This window comes from Sinocyclocheilus rhinocerous, unplaced genomic scaffold (genome assembly GCF_001515625.1).
Source record: "Sinocyclocheilus rhinocerous isolate Xijiao unplaced genomic scaffold, SAMN03320098_v1.1 scaffold711, whole genome shotgun sequence".
Classification (NCBI taxonomy): Eukaryota; Metazoa; Chordata; class Actinopteri; order Cypriniformes; family Cyprinidae; genus Sinocyclocheilus; species Sinocyclocheilus rhinocerous.
Window position 1 is genome coordinate 1,512,589 of NW_015641018.1, and position 23,080 is coordinate 1,535,668.

At 36.1% G+C, this 23,080-nt stretch overlaps 1 protein-coding gene across 1 annotated transcript in view; it reads right to left on the reverse strand.

The window, feature by feature from the left end:
* The window catches only part of nlgn1 (neuroligin 1), a 310,713-nt gene that overhangs the window by 140,228 nt on the left and 147,405 nt on the right, over window positions 1–23,080 (reverse strand). Inside the window, exon 7 of the mRNA XM_016570031.1 lies at window positions 2,671–2,730. Within this exon, the coding sequence (XP_016425517.1) occupies window positions 2,671–2,730 (60 nt within the window). The remainder of the gene's footprint in view (window positions 1–2,670; window positions 2,731–23,080) is intronic.

The window sequence follows — 23,080 nt, forward strand, 5'->3', positions numbered from 1 at the left end:
GGAAATCACCTGATTTTCGACAAGATAAAAGCTCATGACAAGCAGACTTTGTTGGTTTACAGTGACCTTGGAGTATTTTGACACACAGTGTTTACGTTTCTGTTTAAAGCTGCAGTCCGTAAGTTTTGTCTCTTTGTCGCCATCTCTGTTTGAAAACCTGGAATTGCAGCTGTGTGCGGAATTATCTAGCTTGAGTCGGCAAGGCTCCAGCGCGGATGAATCTAATGTTCTGAAGAGTATGTGTGGCAGTCAGTCACCGCACCGGTGTGGATATTTACTGTACTTCGCAATCACAGATTCTAGCCTACGTCTTGGAATATATCACCCAAATAAGAATTTTCACCGTATATTTCCATCTGTACAAGTAAGTAACAAGTTTGCCACGTTTGTTCTGACCAACTGAGGAAAAAAGCATTACCATAAATCTCGCTACCAATGGTGATTAAACCTAAAGATCGGTTAGCTCATATCACATCAAACCGTTCAAATTATTATTATAATTATTATTATACTTTATTTTATATTAATGTTAACAACATCATCATTGTTGACTATGAGTAGTGTGTATTAAGTGTGTAGATTTCAATTTCTGCACAGTCTAATCTAATTGTCATACTCTTCGAATTTCATATTAAGAAATTCTTTTAACCCAAAAAAAGCTAATTATGCTCCCTTCGAACTGGTTTTCTTTAAAATACAGATCTTGTGTAATCCCAGGCTATCTGTAAGTTATGTACTTGCTCAAATATTGATTTTGGATAATTTTTTACTAAAAAAAGTTACGGACTGCAGCTTTAAAGTGCTTTTAGTACAGTTGATGTTTGAATTACGTTAACGTAAGTACAGCGTAACATAAGTAAATTGTTAAAACTAGCGACGCCACAAACATTTTACTTACTAGCAAATCCACAGCTACGTTTCATGTTAACATTGGTAGTCTTTTTCAGAACAGTGTAGGTTTCTGAAAAAAACAAGCTAGCGCAATAAGTATTTTAGTAAACAAGCTAGCGAACATAACAAAAGCAAACGATGTAGTGCAGCCAAATGCTAAATACATTGTGTTGTGCGTGAAGCTTTACAGCAGAGCGAACTAAGTTAACATACATTGTTTTATACATTTTCATATCGTAGCATTCAAAAGCAATTTGTTGATTTAAATTTTATAGCAAAATATTTAGTTGAATGTGGTTCATGACTAGATTTTTTTCATTTCATTTCATTTTTCAACTATTTCATATATAGTTTTAGTTTTATTTAGAGTAAATCTGTTCAATTATCTGTTCAAGCTCAATGCTGTGACTTTATTTGTTTATTCGTTCATTCAAAGAAGTAAAGTAGTTTCTGTTACTTTCTTACTACAGTACATTGAGTAACTAGCAAGATACGTTTTCAAAATAGCTTCCCAACTCTGATGTACATGAACCAAGGATGGCTCGGGCTGAAAGTTGGGGTTGTTTAGGCAAATCCTTGAAAACAAGAAGTTGGATCAGGCGATCACTGAAGACGTCTTAAAAGATGCACAGTAGATCTGAGAAAGCATGTTGCAGTCGTAGGGAAGCTCCAGGTTTTGTAAGGACTTTGTAGCCATTGTAGCTTGATGTAGGACATACACTTGATGGGCAGCTGCGAGTGTCCTGAAGGTAATTCAGACCAGGACTCTGAAGATGCTGAAGTTTGCGGCTGATGTTGGCGATGAGTGTTTTCCCAGTACTGTATATCGTCGGGCCTGCTTAAGAGGATTACTCTGTCGGTTTTCAAGAGAGTTCATTTGAGATACTCTGCGGGATTCTCACTGTATATTTGTGTTGCTGTAATCTTTTGATGTGCAGATCAAAGCGAGCAGGCTCTTTCCTGGTTTTAGCCTCCTCTAATTGGTTCTTATTTCATTTGATTATACAGGAGACAGTCTTCACTGGGCTTCTGTTCTGACATGAACACGAAAAGAAATGCTTTTATCACATACAGTCACTCAGGGATTATTATCATTAGATTTTGTACCTCTTTTACAGTCTACAGCCCAGGCATTTAATCGATGTGTTAATTTGTTGTGCATCTCTATAGATTTTTGCACAACCACTAAACATCAGGCAATTAAAAGTCGTCTCAACTGCTAGACAGTAATGACTATTGATACACAGTCTGATGGAAATGCAGACGTGGCATTTTGGATTCCAGGAACATACAATGTTGCGTAGGAAATTTTTGTAGGGGGCTTCTGGTTGAATTTTGGAAAATTATCAATCTGGGATTTATTTATTTTTTTTTAAACAAGGGGATTACCTCAGAATATATATATATATTTTAAAAAGGCAGAAGGGTTGAAAAATCATGCAAAAAAGTGTTAAGAATTAATATTAGGAACATTAGTTTGTTTGTTTGTTTGCTTGTTTTCGGTTTGTTTAGGTGAGATGCAACATATAAAATTAAAAGGAAATGATAATAAAAATATTCAAGCAAAATCCTATCAAGGGTTATTAACAATTATGTGTATCTGGAATGACTGGAGACAGGTCACATCAAGCAAAAACGACAAAACACATCCAGCAAAAAACGAGCAAGAAAAAAAAATCTCCACTCTCAAAAAAGGACAAGAAATTTAAGAAAAACAAAGAAGAAAAAACCGGAGGGTTCCTTGTCATGCATATCAGTTTGCCATCAAAAAAAAAATACCTTCATCCTCAGCACCGTCATTATCAGCTAAATCATCATTCTGTTTCTTTGAAAGAGGACCTAGGATCAAGAATGGAAAAGATGGAGCAGAGAGAAAATACAAGAGCAAACAAGCTTTCAAAAAGTGCTTCAAAGACACAAAGAACTCGCATTGAAATCATTGGCTTTAAAAACGATAGCGTATTTAACCAAAAAAATGTAAATAAAGAAAATCAGAAGGGAAGATCTAAGCTAAAAATTAAACGAAATAAACATGTTTAGATGTTAACAAAGTTGTAAGACAGAAAAGAAACTCCTTACTGCCTTACGGATTCATGTAACAGTACAAAATAAGATATTCATTTCAAGTCAAACATATTTCTTGCCTGATTATCAAGGGGACCAAAGCTGTTTTTCACAGGGTTAACTATTCAATGCTGGGTTTTGACAGTCAAAAATGTTTTAACATGTTTAGCTTTTTGCAATAATGCCCAGCATCTTCCAAACGCATTCAACAGCCAATGCACTGCGTTGTTATTTTACACCTGTGGGTCATTTTCCAGATAATACCTGATTTATTAATTTGACTGATTATTAAAGGAAACATCCAGCTGTGAAAAGACTATGTTTGCAAGTATAAACAAGAATCTACATGCTCACCGCTTGCTTTTTAATCTGCAAAATAATGCAGAGAGGCACAGCAGAAATAACAACGCAAGTCAGAGGCCGGTGAAGATTAATACAGTTTTCTTGCATATTGTTTTCAGTGATATAGTTATATCAGACTCAAGAATGCAGGAAACACTCACACACGCAGACGTACAACAAACACAGATGAACTCATGCGTGCAGAAAGCTCATTTAAAATAAGCCAACACCAAGCCAAAGATTTCGGTGCGCATGCAGGGGTGTGTATAGTGTGTGTGTGTGTGTGTGTGTGTGAGAGAGAGAGAGGGGCAGGAGGACTGGGGGATGAAGCAGCTCTCTCAGCCAAAAGTCAATCTGTCCATTTAATCAGACAGCTGGGGCCAAAACTCATGACCCACACATTCTAATGGACCACAGAGGGGAATGGAGAGGGCCGTGCGCTGCATTGCGTCCATTTTATTTTGGTGAAGCTCTGTGTTTTCTGGTCTGGGCCAAGACCTTTGTAACTCCAAAAATGGGTTGAAAATGACAGCTGCTGTTTTGAATAAAAACACTGTTAATATTTAAGGCTGTTCCACTCAGATTTTCTCTGAAAAAGAAATAAACATTGTGCATTTGCATATAAAAACAGGTTAAACACAACAGATAAATATTCAGTGCAATTAATCAGGTCAACCAATGCCTTGCGTACACAAAAATGAATGGAGAAAGTGGGGGGGAAATGTAAAACATTTGATTAGATTAAAAGTACATTCATTGTCATCACAGAAAGCTATTGCAAATAGCTTGCAAATTGATTTGCATTTTAACAAAATATTGGGCCAAATTCAGTAAAAAAAAACAGACGATAAATGACATAGATAAAAAAAATGTATTAATAATAATAATAATAATAATACTTTCACTGATGTTGACCCAGCAGCATAAAATAGAAATCATTTTAAGTGTTTTAATCACGATAAGCAGCCCTGCAAAGAAAAAATTATTTAATAAATAGCAAGTACAGACCAAGAATTGACAAAATCCTTATCCGACAACACAACTACCACAAATAAGCTCGCACAATAACATCAACTATAATGAAAATGACCTCAATATCCCTGTCTTGCAGCCTCATAGTTCTGTGGCTTATTACACAGAACGATTTTTATCAGTAGATAATTGCTTTGAGAGCAGTCTTCATTAAACAGGGTGGAGAATTTGAGCGCCGCCCAGACTCCAGCTGACATGAGGGCCAGGCTTGAATGGAGCAAGCAGACAGGCAAAGGCAGAGATCAGGCCTGAGCGAGGCCTGGCTTAGAGTTAATCTCGCCATCAGTACAAAACATGTTTGCAAAGACTGACTTTCTCTGGATCTCAAAATGCCACAATGGAAACTCAGTGTTTCCATCCGATGGGTAAAAACGGTCAAAATAAGACTACAGAATAATATCAACTATAAAATGCATTTTATTTACTCGATTGACATGTTCTGGGGAAACACTACTAGTGCTCCTATGGCTGTGACACACAAAGCCGACACGTCAGTAAGCACAGTTTATGCTGTGTGTTACACACCTTTGGCACTAGCTGGACCCTGTCGGTGGCTTTTTGGCCGACTGAGCATGTTGAATCAGTGTCAGGTGGTTGGTGAGAGAGCTCACTCTGATTGGCTATTCAGCTTAGCGAACCAGTGCATGAGACGGAAAACGAAAGCAAACAAACGATGAAGTCAAGAGGGCACTCACAGACTGCTCTTCTAAGGGGGCGTTTACACAACGGTTTTAAATAAAAATTGAAAACTTTTAATGTATTTTGGCTGTTCATTTATGTTTTAGGGGCCTGATAACGCAAACTTTCGAAAACAGGTTTCAAAGCTTTTGAAAATTCTACAGTTATTGCCTCTGTGTAAACTACAAAAACTTGAATTGGTGAAAAATGGCATGTATTACATGTTCAGTCTATAGGTATGTGTGCAGGCACGTAGAGTTTCTTTAATGCAACATTTTTTGTCATTTTCGCGGATCCGTGTTAACGGGGATCGTTTCGACCCCTTTGTCGTCTGTATGTGAAACATTTCAAAAACACAAAGGAAAACTTCTATTTTTAATACATCGTTTTCAGGTAAACATACCCTAATTTTACATTTTCGTCTTGCCTGAGCATTTCAATATGCAAAAACATTAATAAATACGATTATTTACATACCAATATTAGCTGTCTGGAATGAAGAAAATGAAGACCAACTGATCAATGTGACTCATATTCGAAATGGAGGGTCTTATGAAATCAGTTTTTTTTTTTCCCCAAATTCCATTTTTTTCATTTTTTTTTCTAGACTCTGTTTTAATGATTAAATCAAAAAATGTCTAATTAATTGAAATCATGAAAATTACACAATTTAACAGCAATTACATTTTCTGGATTCCATTTCAGTGGTTTCATTAAATTTTTATAATCAAAAGCATCTCAAAGTAATTGATTTTATTTAAAAAAATGTATTAATATTATTATTTTAGTTATTTATTTTCCCAGAAATACTGTGTTGTGTATTTACATTTTTCTGGTAAATAAATTCTGGTAAATATTTTTTCTGGTAAATATACCTGTTTTAATAAAAATTTTATTAGTAGTAGTGATACTATCATTACATTAAGTAATATATTTCTGTTACAGTTTCTTCAAGTTAAACTGAACTTTTATTTTGACGGGTTGCTTTAAGTTTCTGTTTGTATTTGATATGACGATAGTTTTTCTAAAAAGAAACTAAAATGCTAACAAAGTGACTCTCAGAGCAGTTCTAGAGATCATGTTCATGTGTTCATGTACTCATATATTGAGGTGGCAGAAGCTGGAAACACCACAAGTGTCATGCGCACTTCAGTATGTGTGTATTAAATGAAACCGCGCTTCTGCACCATTCATTCAACACAGTGACACGCAGAACATGCAGGATTCATATTTAAATAGTATTTTTGGGGCTTAATATTCACAGAGACTAGTCCATATAGCATTTTGATTTAAGTGTACTGACCTACTTTTGATTTATTCATTCAAAATTGGGCAAAAATTTTTGCACGATTTGAATATCTGCAGTAGTTTTGGCTTTGAACAACGAATACAGACTATCGCCACCTGCTGGTATAGACAGTCATTTCCTCTCAAGCAGGCACAGAATGTACATGTTAGTTGGCTGTTGGCTGTGTACAAGCACAACTTTTTGGCCCAGACGCAGGAGACGTGAGGTAACAACAAGTCGGCATTAGTTCTTTTACGTCGGTTTGGTGTGTCACAGGATTTGTGGGAGAAAAAGAAGCTTTAAGCAAAGGTTTTTGGCTTTGGTTCTTCATAAAACAGAATCCGCATACTAAGTGTTTTGGGCCAAATTAATTTCTGAAATTCGAATACTTCAGGTTAGAGGTTTAGAGCACCCCTCTAAGCGGAACGACTGAGGAACACCAACAGAGCGGCTTTCCACAAATGTGCACTTATGTTCCCTGAATGAGAGTTTAAAAGCAAAGTTTATCTGCATTTTTTAAAACATAATCAACTCGCCATGTAAAAGCCCTTCTCATTCTGTAATAGCAGGAGTTCTGTGTTTATATCTCATCAGATCAATCCATTATGAGCCAAGCTTTTATTTAGACCACACGTGTATCTGTTCTCTTGAAGCCTGTAAATGTTTTAAGGTGACAAAGGGCATTTATTCCCTTCACCAGCCTGTCACTTCATCCCTGAGAGGGGTCACGGCCCCCGCCGGAACCCTCTGTGTGACCTCTACAGCTGGGTTCACCTCAGTCCCTCTCTCTTTCTTTCTCTCTCCGCCAGGTTCCAGTCTGCTGATCAAAGGCAGCAGGGTTCACCACAAATCCACTGCGTGACCACAGCTACTGCAAGCCGATCGTGTGTCCAGTAGGAAGCGACATGCACACAAGCAGACTCCACAATCATGCGCTCTTTCACTATCATAACACGCTAGATTGATTTATCATCGTTCAACTCTGACTCGCCGGCTCTGCCTACAAAAGCATTTCCATATCCATCCTTATGCCTGCATCGATTGCCATTCACCTCTGACTGATAAACTGCTACTTCATGCCCGGCCACTGTTTAATGCAGTGCTCCGGTAGGATACACCCGACCGCCGGGACTCCGGGATGCTGACTGAGTAATCGATGCTCAGAGGTGGACTGAGTTGAGATTGAGCCCATTGACATCTCTGAGCAAGCCCCCCTCAGACGCTCCCCTGAGCTTCAATGCTCATTAAGGAGCCATAAGGAGTATCAGCAGTATCACCTGCATCTGACGAGATGGTCTCCACGTCGATTCCAGTGTAAATGTTATAGGAAAGGATGGCTAAAAAGCATATTAGTATCATGAGCCTTGACTGTGCCCTGCATGGCAGAACGCAATAAGCGTTGATGAGTGTAATCACACCCTCGGCCGAGATCTTAGGAAGATGTATGTGTGCTCTGCTGGGAACACATTTGACTCTATGAGCCTGGGTAATTTACCCACTGAAAGGCCTAGAAAAGATATGTTTTGTTGTGGGTGGTGTTTTTTTTTTCCCACAGATAAATAACTACAGCAGGAATCACCTGCGCGAGAGTCGCTATCACCTAAAATACACTGAATCAGACAGAAAAACAGTCAAATTTTGTGAGTTTAAATGGGGGTGGATCTCAAAAAACATGTTTTATATAAACGTTCACCCCAAAACCAAAAGATAAATAAATAAATAAAATAAATTATGATGATGATATGTTTCCATTTTTACATAAAACAAAGCCTGTTTTAAGATGTTTAAATTAATTTTTGCCATTTTTTAACATTATTTTCATGATTATTAAACACCTTTCTGAACTGTATTCTCACTAACTAAATTATGTCAACCTCCTTTTTTCCGATGGGGATTTTCATGAGATTTCAATTATTTATGACTCAAAGTAAACTAAATACTAATATAATGACTACTTTTATGCGTATTAATATTGAATTTGTATCATATTTTATATTTACATTACAATAATAATTATAATTATAATAATAATATACTATTTTGCATTTGTAATATACTATTTTACACAGTAAGCACACTTCCCCTTTTTCACTCATGTAAATAAAATATATTAGTTATGTTATATATGTGCTTACTTGTCATGCACAAAAAAAGACTTATTTTTCTTTTGACGGTTTACTTTACTATTGCTTTTCTATACGCTACTATTCTTATTGTTAATAATTAATGAATGCATGTTATTTTTAAGAAAAAAAATTTGACGTACTACTAAGCTAAAGTTTTGTGAGATTCACTCACGGATGTGTGGAATGAAAGTCTCTCAACTTAAAACACAGTGTCCACTGACAAAAACTAGAGTAAACAAACATGCTAGACAAGCCATCCTGCTTTGCTGTTCTTCCCTAAGTTGATGTTTCAATGCTTTTGGTTGTGCCTGCCTATTGATGTCATGAAACACACGCACTTAGATCTAGATTCTTTTTATTTCTCATCTGTTTTTCTGTAGCACAGACAGATAGAAGAGCAGGCTGAGAACTCTCTCAAAGGAAAACATCCTCTAGCCACACTTGGGGATGTATACCAGGGCACAGAGTGATATGAGTGCTTTCCCCGATCCCTGCCTAGTACAAGGATTCTCACAAATCCTGGCTAAACAAGCCCCAGGCTAGAAAACATGCATCATGTAGCTAAAAGCTTTAGCAGCCCTCCCATATACTTGAGAGAGAGGAAAAAGAGAAAGATCAGTTGGTCAGAAGGCATTAGACACTTTCCACGATTAGGGTAGTCGTCGCTTTGTACCACTACTTTATTATATTAAAATTAACCTCAGTCTATGCCACCTGTCACTCTAAAACCTACAGTATAATGTTACATAAAGTTGGTCACTTATTCGTGTTCTTTAGAGCATTAGATAGAACTGAATGGCTCTGTTCCAATGCATAGTGGGCTGTTTGACTGTCTGCTCTCAGTGGATTCCAATATGTTGCTAAGTTAATGGCTCAAAACTCTAATCAACACAAAAAAAGATACAATTGGGTGTAGCAGTGCATTTCTAATTAGATGGAAACACATTCTATCAATGTGTTTCAGCACTCAGGATACATTTACAATCGACATTTCCCTCGGAATAAACATTTAATTCTGGGTTTGCCTTATCTGCAAATGAAATTGCCTTAGATTTTGGCCAAAACGATATCTTATGAGGTACCATTCTGCTGCCTAGTGTTTGGCAGAGCAAATACTTATCACTACATGGACAGCGGCTCTGTTATAGAACTGCACCACGTAATGGTATACAGCATCAATCCCTCTGGAGCAACTTGGTGTTAACGCCACGATCAAGAGCACGATGATTATGGATTTCAACCTGCAACCTTACCAGCCTGTATTTTTAAAGGATTAGTTCACTTCCAGAATACAAATTTCCTGATCATTTACTCACCCCCATGTCATCCAAGATGTTCATGTCTTTCTTTATTCAGTCGAAAAGAAATTAAGGTTTTTGAGGAAAACATTTCAAGGTAGTGAACTTCAATGGGAGCCAATGGGTTGAAGGTCCAAATTGCAGTTTCAATGAAGCTTCAAAGGGCTCTATGCGATCCCGAGCTGAGGAATCCCAGTCGTCTTATGTAGCAAAACGATTGGTCATTTTCTAAAAAAACTAAAAAATTATATTCTTTTTAACCCCAAATGCTCATCTTACACTAGCTTGACTTCACGCATTACGTAGTCACATTGGAAGGTCACGCGTTGACTTAGACGTAAATACGGACCCAGTGTTTACAAAGCGAACAAAGAAAGACAAACGCCCTTTAGAAAAAAAGATAAAACAACTATGTCGGGTGATTTTGAAGTTGGAGGAGAAAATGAGATTGAGGTTTTCACTAGGGGTGTAACGATCCATTGATATGGATCGATACATCGATTAAATGTCTAACGATACGATGTATCGATGCCACACGTAAAATATTGATATCTGTAATATAAATAGGCACCTTATTTTGACACTGTCCACATTTTCACCAATGTCCGTCTATGCATTACCGCCAACGCGTGCATTCTCGTTCAAACTCACGTGTCGGGACGATAAGACTGCCTGAAGGGCGAGCGGAAAAGATGCTCGGGATAGTTGACGGAATTGTCGAGCGCGCAGTGACATCCACACATCCAAAGCGCACGCATACAGACAGACGCATCGACAGCGCGCTAATACCTAATTGAGCTCCCTTCTGCTATTTTGTGCATGGATGAACAAATACAGACCAAATTACATCAACATGTGCGCCTTGGTGAATATCCTAGTAAACACAGTCGGTTAGTCTTAACGTAAACCTTTGAGAAAGAAAACGCATGTGTATCAGTATACTGGATCCGCGCTTTCGTTCTTAAAGTGAAAGCAGACTAACAGAAAACCTCTGTCAAAGAAAAATATCTCACTGATTTTGACTGAACAAGTTTTATAAGGATTAACCTATATTTAATTTATACAGTGAAGACTATGCAGTGTTATTTTACATTTGATTATTACATTTCTGTACCTGAAAATTTCTGAAAACTGAAAAACACTATTTAATTTGTGTCTTTGTTATATTGCATTTATTTTCTGCTATTGCTAGTAATTTGGTTATCTGTAGAAAAGGTTTTTAGCACTGAGCCCATAGTAGCAGCCAAAAAAAAGTCTCAAATAAAGTTTTAACAGCTTTATTGTTGTATTTATTTATTTTTTTTCTACATTAATGTATTTTTTTCTACAACTGGAGTACCTCGTTTGTGTTTCCTAATGACAATTTACATTTTTACACATTGCATATTTTAGCACACAAATCTTGACTGTTGTCATATCTTAAGATTACTTATATCTTGTGTGTGACTTGATTTATTTATTTATTTTTTCAATTTTTTTTTATTTATTATTAAAAAAAAAGTGTTGTAGGCCTATTTTTAGTTTTTGAATGTCCCAATTGAGGAACAGGATTTGAAAATTTAAGATAAATGTTCATGTTATATGTTTTGGTTGCATTTGTGAGTTAATAAAAATGTAGATGGTTGTTTAAAATAGGTATATAATATAATAATATTGATATATCGATCGATATTCTCCTGTATCGAATCGTATCGCAGAATTGTTTGAAGTATCGGCAAATATCGTATCGCTGGGTATGAGAATCGATATCGTATCGTGACGAACCATCTGATTTACACCCCTGATATTTTAGCCTTTAATCTATTTTCAAGAAATAAAGAAAAGGGATGAGTCAAAAGTGTAAAGAATTAATTTAATTTAAAGCACACACACATCTAGCTGTTTAAATTTTTTAGATTTCTGAAGGCACATTAGCTTTTTGTTCTGAACAAAAACAGCAGACGGGCTTATTGAAAATGCAAATTCATCCTCCGTGATCAAAGAAACAAAATAATTCTTTGTACTTTTGACTCATCCCTTTTCTTTATTTCTTAAAAATATTTTAAAGGCTGAAATGTGAGGTTTGTCATTTATATAAAACTTTCTATTTGTGAAAACCTGTATTTGAACCTTTTTTTTTTTTTGCAGGAATTTTATGGTTTAATATGTTACCATAGACATTACCCCGCTCAGTATTTATTTTATTTTATTTGTGCAGGTCTTAAAAAGCCTTAAATTTTATTTAAAAATCCTGTAGATACCTGTAAATTCTTTTTCTTTTTTATTTAATTTATATACTGTATGTTGGCTATTTATATTATGCAATGCTATATGCAATCCAGACCGGTGGTTTTTAATAGCACAATAACATCTGATTTAAAGTGAAAAACTCAAGTGTGTGTGTGTGTGTGTGTAAACATGTAATTTACCACAGTTTAAAGTGCTGGAAAAGCTTGAAAATGCACCTTGAAAAGTGCTTGAATTTGAATTTAGAAAAGGTGTAAGATGTATAGTTTAATACAAAGGACCGAAAACCAATCACAAAATACTTTTTCATTTAAAAACATGAGATGCAGTTGGATGGGGAAATAAAGTCTCGAGACATGTTTTTTAATAGTTAATTTTGAATAGCATTAATTTTACATGGCTTTCTAAACATGCAACGTTTTTGCATTTGAATGTGGATTTTTATTTTAAATTCGACGAATATTCTAAATTCAAATTTTTTATTTATTTTTTTAACCCATATTATGCATAATATTTTTTTTTGGTATTTATTGGTCTTTTGATCTGGCATTTAATTCAACTTCAACTCTTGTATCTTCTCTCTGGGCTGCTGTGACACTGGAACGAAAGACTAGGAACGTTATTTAACACATTCCATATATTAATTTTACTAGCATTGGCACAATAATCTATTAATTGGCTTTCTTTAAACACATTATTATAAGCAAAATCCAATATTGATCGATCTCATATGCATATATATATTGATATTTTAGTACATAAACCAATTTTAATACATGGGTCAAAGATGAAAATGGGTTTTCAAGCAGCATCAATAAAACTTTAATAAAGCTTTAAAAAAAATCATACATTAGAATGTGTCCTGTTTAATAATTTTTTTTTCTTGATCAAAAAATTATATCATACATTACAAATCATACATATACCAAAAATCTCATCAGGCATATTTAGAACAAGAATCATTAAAAGACTCAATTTAAGGATCAGCCCCAAAAATCAATTAATTAAAATTGTAAACGATCTTTGCCACTGTCCTTCAAACCATTAGCTTTAAACCATTTGACAGCAAAAAGTTTTAATCATTTAAAAATATAAAAAAAAATGTTTTGTATGATCACTAAATTTTCTTTTATATATTTTAATAAGTACAGGTTCAGAATAAGTATGTTTAGTTTTTATATAAATGCATATCCGTTACGCTGAATGACAATGAATATTATTTCACCCATATTTTGACATTTTATCTCACAAAAGTGATTTGAAAATTTTACTTGCATTTTGTTTAGAGCTGTTTTGGCTTGTAAACAGTGCTTGATCTGTGCAGATTTCTCTCCTGATTCAGACAAAACAACTTCCTGGACCAGAGAAGGCATTATTATGGATTATGGCCGCATATTTAGTAGGGGTGTAACGATCCATCGATATGGATCGATACATCGATTAAATGTCTAACGATACGATGTATCGATGCCACACGTAAAATATTGATATCTGTAATATAAATAGGCACCTTATTTTGACACTGTCCACATTTTCACCAATGTCCGTCTATGCATTACCGCCAACGCGTGCATTCTCGTTCAAACTCACGTGTCGGGACGATAAGACTGCCTGAAGGGCGAGCGGAAAAGATGCTCGGGATAGTTGACGGAATTGTCGAGCGCGCAGTGACATCCACACATCCAAAGCGCACGCATACAGACAGACGCATCGACAGCGCGCTAATACCTAATTGAGCTCCCTTCTGCTATTTTGTGCATGGATGAACAAATACAGACCAAATTACATCAACATGTGCGCCTTGGTGAATATCCTAGTAAACACAGTCGGTTAGGCCTATGTCTTAACGTAAACAGTTAAGAAAGAAAACGCATGTGTATCAGTGTATTGGATCCGTGCTTTCCTTCTTAAAGTGAAAGCAGACTAACAGAAAACTTCGGTCAGAGAAAAAAAATCTCACTGATTTTGACTGAACAACTTTTATAAGGATTAATCTATATTTAATCTATGCAATGAAGACTATGCAGTGTTATTTTACATTTGATTATTACATTTCTGTACCTGAAAATTTCTGAAAACTGAAAAACACTATTTAATTTGTGTCTTTGTTATATTGCATTTATTTTCTGCTATTGCTAGTAATTTGGTTATCTGTAGAAAAGGTTTTTAGCACTGAGCCCATAGTAGCAGCAAAAAAAGCTGTGCTTTTTTTCTACATTAATGCATTTTTTTCTAGCTCTGGAGTACCTTGTTTGTGTTGTTTCCTAATGAGGAATTACATTATTATTATTTTATTTTATTATTATTTTATTGCATATTTTAGCACAGAAACTTGAAAGACTGTCTTGACTGTTGTCATATCTTAAGATTAGCCTACTGATCTTGTGTGTGACTTGATTTTTTTTTTTTTATTATTTATTTTTCTTTATTATTAAAAAAAAAGTGTAGGCCCATTTTTTTGTTGTGAATGTCCAGGAACAGGATGTGAAAATTTAAGATAAGTGTTCATGTTATATGTTTTGGTTGCATTTGTGAGTTAATAAAAATGTAGATGGTTGTTTAAAATAGGTATATAATATAATTATATCAATATAACGATTGATATTCTCCTGTATCGAATCGTATTGAAATCATATCGGCAAATATCGTATCACTGGGTATGAGAATCGATATCGTATTGTATCGTGATGAACCATCCGATTTACACCCCTAGTTTTCACACTACCATACCTTTTTGAACTGGAGTACACAGACAAAGAACTAATCGTGCATGACGTTTCCAATGTGACTACGCAATGCAAGTTGTGGACGCGCATCGCAGAGCTAGAGCAAGATGAGCATTTGTGGTTAGTATCTACAAAAGTATCTACATTTTTATTTTTCTTAGAAAATGACTTATCGTTTCATTAGATAAGACCTTTATTCCTCGGCTGGGATCGTGTAGAACCCTTTGAAGCTGCATTGAAACTGCAATTTGGACCTTTAACCCATTGGTTCCCATTTAAGTCCACTATATGCAGAAAAATCCTGGAATGTTTTCCTCAAAAACCTTAATTTGCTTTCGACTGAAGACAGAAACACATGAACATCTTGGATGACATGGGGGTAAGTAAATTATCAGGAGATTTTTAGTCTTGAAGTAAACTAATCCTTTGTTACCATGTTACAGTATACTACCCTTCATAGAGTGCTGTAACAATGACATATTTTTGTAGGCCAACTTGGTTACCTCAACAAAAACCCAATAGGGTTGGCTTTTGGATTATTGCAGAAAATAAGCTCTGTGACCAACAAAAGTTTGATTCTTACATATTTTGTTCATGAACTGTTATGAATGTTGAAGCCCAGAAGTAAAAAGCTAAACGTAGGCTATAAACAAACTACACCACGGTCGCCTGACTTTAGTATTACCCTTACTAAGCTTACAACAAATCTTTTGGTCTTTATTTTAAAATATTTTTAAACATTTATACATTGACTTGATGTTTAATGACCCCAGCAAATTCTATAGTCCAATTTAACCAGAAACCGTCATCTTCCAGACAAGTAAAAGGATATATATATATATATATATATATTTTTTTTTTTTTAAATGTTAAAATATCTCGTGCTTGTGTTAACCTAAGGCATTATTTCAGGCATCTAACCAAAAACTCGTTAAAAAAAAAACAACAAAAAAAAACCACTCTATTGGTGCAAGTGGTTTTACTGAGCATCCCAACAGAAGGATTAATTGGCATAGGTTAAAATTAGTCATATATATATTTGCAAAGATATTATAAAGGGATTATAATTATATTTCATATAGACAACACTCATCTGACAAATACCCAACTAAAACCAAGCGTGCATTACATTTCCTCAAAGGGATGCAGAGTGTCTAAATTCTGATTCCTATTGTGTCCTGTAGACTCCTCTTTACTCCCTGATGGGTATCCAGCTCATTACGAGCTTTGTCATCTCTCCATGTCGACTGTTATGACTTTGACAGCTTCTAATGAAATCTTTCCTCACAAATGTTACCTGCCTTTAAGTCCTGTCACTCTCCCTCTCTCTAATGAGCAGCACCTCACAATTTGAGATCGCAATGACATTTTGGTCCCTGCGATTTTCCCCTCTGCTCTCAGCGGGGGCCTTCGGAGAAAATCATCCCACGCTCACGGTCTGGATATTGATATTTCCGTCAGGAGTTTCAGCTCATTGTGACCAAGTGGCTACTCTTTTTCTTTTTCACAGAACGGCAGCCATGTTGAAGGGAACAAATGTTCACATGGGTTTCTTGTGAACAGGAATGTCATACACCCACTATGTATTTCAATGTCTCGGAGGGGGAGGCATCATTCATGATGCAGTGTTATTGAAGGCTAGAATTATTTTTTGATAACGGATTGATCTTTGATGCTGCTTTTCCTTGTCTTTTGGCTGAATTTGAAAACAGTGTGAAAGAAACAGGGAAAAATGGGGGAAGTGTGAAGACTGTCAACATGCTGCTGTCATGTAGAACAGCGTTGCTGTGCGACTGGGGTGGATGCTCGTTTGACACGGCCGCCACATGAGAAGTCGACGCCTGCGAGCCTGACAGTGCCTGCTAGAAACACGACACAATTCCTCACAGAGAAACCCCGCTTCGCATCTGCTACCGCTACAATATAAGCCGTCAGTGTAGATGGATGGGTGAATAAACAGTGCAGAAACACAACATCGCTTTTAGGAGATTTGCTTTGTTTATTCACTTTTGTCATTATTAGCACTTCCCACGAGTAGACTGCAAAATAAGGCTTAAAACTAGTTTTTCTTATTATTGTAGGGTTTTTCTTTTCTTTTCAACAAATAGTCTGTGAAATGAGGTGCTTTAACGTCACAAAATGATGACTGTCAACTTTAAAATATTGCAAGAGCTGTTCTGTTTTCTATTTTTGTATGAGAGCAACCTTGTCACTAAAATTGGGGCTATCAAAATCCTATTTTGCGTGTTTTTTGTAATTTTCTGGCAATATATGTTAAATAATAATCAAAATTATTTGAATTTATGGTCACACTTTATTTTAAGGTCCAATTCTCACCATTAACAAACCATTAACTATGACTTTTGGCTCCATAAACTCCTAATTTGCTGCTTATTAATAGTTAGTAATGTAGTTGTTAAGTTTAGGTATTGGACAGGATTAAGGATGTAGAATATGGCCATGCAGAATATATGCTTTATAAGCACTAATAAACAGCAAATAGGCATAATAGGCATGCTATACTGCGTGTTACCATATTTATTTATAAAATACATTTTTAATAAAACAAAACAGCATGAGGTATAGGCTTGCAAACTTATATATTAGGGTTATTTTTTTTTAATAAAACCATTAAAAATTACTTAAAACAAAATAAGCATTAACTGAAATCAAAATGTGTTTATGGCAAAGCCAATTTTACATATATTTGGTTCTTGGCAAATGTTAACTTTGGACCCCGTTAGGGAGGTTTGTCCCATCATGCCCGGGAGTTCATGGGGGTTCTCCACGGGGCTCCTTCAAACTTACACATATGTATCTCAGAAAACTAGTGCTTTATATAACATAACATACAAGTAATGAGTTTCACAAGCTTTAGAATAAAGGTGAAATGCATCACAATTTCTTTGGCCTGTTGTGGGACACTTAAGCTTTAATTTGAGCTCAATTTTTTCACAATTTCCTAACATAGCTCCAGGAGTTGTGGATTACGCATAGAATCCATTGAACGTAGCAGTATGAGTTTCAAACACTGGACTGTGTCTTTCAGACGAGAGAGGTTACTTTGTGAGAACTAGCCTCCGGGTGACTGACGGATATACATTTGGTGAAAAAGGGGATAAAGTAATACAATATAATCATACGGAATTAATTCATATCATCACAGGTCCAGCGAGTCAGAAAAAGTGACCTAGAGTCAACAGGGAGAGCGGAGAGGGGGAAAAGGTGGCACAATTTGATTAAGGGTATTCAGATGTACCCTTGACACTCGCTCCAGAGGATTGTGGGCGAAAAAAAATAAAAGCTTGAAGGCCTCTTCTACTGAAGAGCTCGATGGCATTAAAGTTATTATTCATTCTGTAAGCACGCACAGAGAGAACACTAACACTGCCATATTCAAATTTTATAAGAAGCTCCTGTCACTGAGACGGTTTGAAGCAAGTTTGCCACTGAAAAACAAATTATCTGTTCCTACAGTAAAATGTCCGTCAGTAAATATCACAGAATCATTTATGACTACATGGTCAAAGATCTCAACAGTGCTATATTACTAAATCAGATTTTAGTTGTCCTGCAGTATGCAGTATTCATCCAACAGACCTCAATACAGCGGAATTAATTGCTTTCTTTTGCTGTCTGGATGTTAACAGCGGGATTCCACTGATGCATCATAGATGGTCATCTTCAGGTTTCGCTTGCTTGCTTTCTTTTTTCTTTCCCTCACACCCCCTCAGTCTAGTCACTTTAGCTATCTTGCACTTTCTTTCTGGCAGGGGGCAAATGATTCCTGATTCGAAATAGTCCATGCTGCATTTCAGCCGGCACAGATTTTCATGTTCAGAGAGAGAGAGAGGAGGAGTAGGAGAGAAAAAGGGAAGCAGCGATATGGGTTGTTTTCATTCTGTTGGTCATTACGGTTCCACCTTTAAGGGGTCATTCTAAAACACTTTAAGAGAAAAAAGCTAAATGTGGCATAATGTACTAAAACAATTAGAGAGGAGAACCAAATTTCTCTTAAACATTACTTTGAGCGAAGGCATTTCTTATTTTAAGCACTTTAACATTAAAGCCCATTATAGCTAAACATAGCAGAATTGTTCTCAAACTTAGTCATTAAAAACACAAATTAAAGGATAGACTTAATGTATAGTTCTTTTGTGTAAATGACATGTTTGTTATTTTGGCCGTAATGATGTAATGACATCTACTACATGCTTTCTGTCAGCTGATTGATAGTTTATACTTTTTTGGCAAGAAAAAGCGTGAATAATAAATTATGTTTATATGCATTTCATGTAAGTAGTCTGCCATACTGTATTCGTCTTACTTTTTGGCCATATAAATTGCACTAAATTGCACATTTTTGTTAAGTTTGGGCCTCTGATTAAAACTGAGGTGTTTTCTTTTTTCTCCTCAAGTATGAGCTCCAAAGTTTCATATTATATCAGCCATAAAAGTCATATGTCTCAAATATGATACTCAACAAAAACACATATGTACATAATGTCATTCATTCATTCATTCATTTTAGGGTTGAAGTAAAACTGCATGTCTTGTTTTATTTTTGGATATATAATCTAATTATATCTAGACCATATTTATTCAAATAGATGCAAAAAAAATAGTTTATGGTGTACGTGTAGGTTTTTCAAATTAAGCATTTTAAAATGTTCCATTGTGGTCTTTGCATGTATAAATTGTCTCTGTCCTCCAAAATGTAAACATCTTTGCCACAAATGAAGCTTACCTGATGCAAAATTATGATTCATTTTGGTGGGAAAAAAATCTAAATATAGGTTAGCTTTCTCCATATAAACACATTATTGCAGACCTGCTGAAGATTAGCAACCAAGCAGTCAACTTATTAAGTGAAGAGCTGATTCCACACAAAAGCAGTTTATTCAGCACATTAAAACATCTCCTCTATTGACTTCCATTCAAAACAACAGTCTCTGCTCTTCTTCTTTAGTGTTACGCCTTTTTGGTCTAACCTTGTCTCCCTGACAATACTTCCAGATATATAGCAAGAAGTAATCTATTTTATACATCCTATGTGAAATCTGCACCATATTACAGTCAGATTCCATAAGCCATACTGTATCTATGTAAATCCCACACACATCTGATAACCCATAACAGCACATCCATATATATGGATCCTTTTCAACATAGGAAGATTCACAATTTTACATAAATATGTTTAGACAGTCAAAGAACAATATATAATGTAAGAAATGCTACTTATTCCCCTGCTAGCGAAGTAGCTACATTGTTTTAAAATCACATTGCTTATGATCATTATAACCCTCATTTTGTGACTGAAGTTAACATGGATCTTAAACCCTCTAAGCGCCAAAGTCGCAAAATTGTGACAAGACGTCATACTTAATAAAATAGACTGTAGTTCCTAATATGGTGTAATATTTTATTTGTATTCCCTACCACTAGATGGCATACATGTAGTACTTCGATTCTAGACCAAAATTACGTCACGTTCCTATTCAAAGTGTTCGAGAAAATAGCAGAGCAAGTGAGCTATCGTGTCATTGATGCGGAAGCAGTTCAGTTCATAGCGTGCAAGTAAATTGTGAGATTTGTGAGAGAAAATCGCCAAATGGCTAATAAAAAGTTGTACCGTGAGGATGTGTTGCAAATGTTATTCGCCGATTCTGACTCTGAAGGGGAATATTTGCCTTTTGGAAATGACGATCGGTCATCTAATAATCGCGCTTCTCCCGGTACATCTTTGCAGCGCAATGGTGCCGCCGTGCAAGGCGAGAGTGTTCACGAAGCACAAACAAGTGATCATTTCGACCCTTTGCCCAACGGGGATGGGGGTGGCAGGGGAGAACGTGGTCGTAGTGTCCATAGGAGTGCTGTTGCTAGAGGTAGAGGCGGCAGGGGTAAGAGAAATACACCCCACATAAACTTTTGGTCATGCCCAACATTTTTCTAATTTACAGTAGATCTCTATCTTTAAGCCCTTTCAAGCCACAAGCTTTTGAAATCTTGATGTCAAAATCCAGCATTTTTCCAAAAATCCCTGGCGCCTAAAAGGTTAATTTTTAAGTGTAGTTAATCTTTGTTTCCTTCTCTGTATCTAACAACCAGCCGTTTGTTCATGTTAACAAGCTAAGAAGCAAAATAACTAGCTAGCACAAAATATACACTGAACAAAATTATAAACGCAACACTTTTGTTTTTGGTTGCAATAAAAGACATTTACTATTGGATTTGAGGTCAGAATTGATGAAAAAAGGTTAGATTTACATGACATACCCAAACTTCTTCCAAATTATCATGTAATCATGTCTGAGATGCATATCTACAATGAGAAATGCAAGCAGTCTTCAAACACAGAGTAGCAGCAAAGTTTAAACTGTCAGCAGTTTGAGGCAAACTGGCCCCTGATCTCTTACTGTGGTACACATGCCAGTTGACATCTTTTTAGTGAACAGTGATGTGGTCTATGTGTTAATAAGGTCAGAGAGCAGACGGAACATGAGCGAGATGGACAGTGTGGCTAAAAGAGCCTGGCACTGATGATTAATGCTAAGCTGGCACTATAGTGGGCCCTGCCTGTATCCACATGAAGAAAAAAAAATTAAAAGATTAAAACATGGGCCTTTAGAAAATGCTGGCGGAAGGTTTGATGCCTGAGGGATGTGGTTTTAGAGGGTGTTGAATGTGTTGTATCTGTGAGGCTTGTTCAAAGAGGTTCCAGTGTGAGCAGGACAGCAAACGGGCTAATTTGCCACAGTATTATATTTCCCCATTATTTCAATTTCAAGTGCTGCATTAGCGAGCAGCAGGGATGAAAGGACTGAAAAGCATTCTTCGCACCGAGGCCGCCATCAACATCCTTCAAGCCCGGCCCCTCATCAACCGCAGCATGTCAGCAGAATTATAGAGCGTCTCTCCGTGCAAATGAACTCAAACGCCGCCCGCTACCATCCGCGTGCGCCCAGGGATGCCTTTGATACCAACCAGCAAATTACAAATTTTGTTTTTAATCAATAATTCATTTTCCAGCTCTTTTTGCGTGCATGGCTAACACACGAAGGGGCCAGCAGATAAACTCACCAGGAAAACATGCTATGTATTCAAATCCAGAGTTTCAATTTCAAATGGAGTTTTCACAAATATGCAGTGATGAAAACATCTTCTATGTCAAAATTGTCAAAATAAGAGCAGCAAGTAGTAAAATACAATTCTTCCACCAATGAATTGTGATAGTCATGATAAAAAAAAAAAAGCATAAAACAGTCCAAGCTGGTTTGCTGGTCTTAACTTTTTAACGTTTTTTGGCACCATACTGTAAAATAAAATAAAATAAAATTAGCGTAAGAATGTAAAGCATAAAGCGTAATATGACTTATCAAGTCTGTTTTTGCGCTGCTTGTTTCAAAGTGAAGCGCGCACATTGCGCATGCGATCAGCTCGTGATCCGGTATTTTCTGCATCCCAGAGTGGCTCCGTTCACAGTGAATGCAGTGAACTCCATTATTGAATGTGCTGTGAGTTTAGCGCACGTTTGGGAACGCAACGACCACCAGTTATGCATAATTTGCACATTTGCATAATTTTCAACATTTTAATGGGCAAATGTTTACAGTATTTCATTAAATTAGTAATGTCTGTAAACCTGTTTTCACAGAAGCTGGAGTTTTCCGCCAAAATAAAAGCTCAACTGAAGTTTCCGCCAAAATAAAAGCTCAAGGGTTTATCTCTTGCAAGCATGGCCTAAAATTAACAGACACGCACAGAGAAAATACTGTACAGGTACAGCAAGCTCACTGTTCGGAAGAAAAATATAAATATTGGGGTTGGGGTTTATATGAATGTATTTCTGAAAGGAACTGACTTCACAAAGTTTCGATGGCATTTTTCCCCCCTTATCACTTTTGATCCATATGCGCCACCTGCTATCAGAAAGTGAATTTGCATTCTCATTCAGACTGTTTGTTTTTGTTTCATGCAGGTTTTATCTTTGTATCTTTGTTTGTATCGTGATTAAAATGCAGTGGTTGGTTCTAATTTAAAAATGGCTTTTTTTTTTATTAAATATGTTTAGTTGTTGTAGTAGTAGCAACTGCCCGTTTTTTTGCAAAAAAGTTTAATGGCAAGGAAAAATATTTATGGCTGTATCGTGATTAAAATGCAGTGGTTGGTTCTAATTTAAAAATGGCTTTTTTTTTTATTAAATATGTTTAGTTGTTGTAGTAGTAGCAACTGCCCGTTTTTTTGCAAAAAACTGTTTCATGGCAAGGAAAAATATTTATGGCCGGTAAATTTTCTCACATCACCAGCCACTGGCAGATGTGAAAGTTAGTTTTAGGCCCTGCTTGCAAGTGTAGAAATTAGGACAAAAGTATTGCAATTTCCCTACTGTAGAGTAAGGTAAAATAA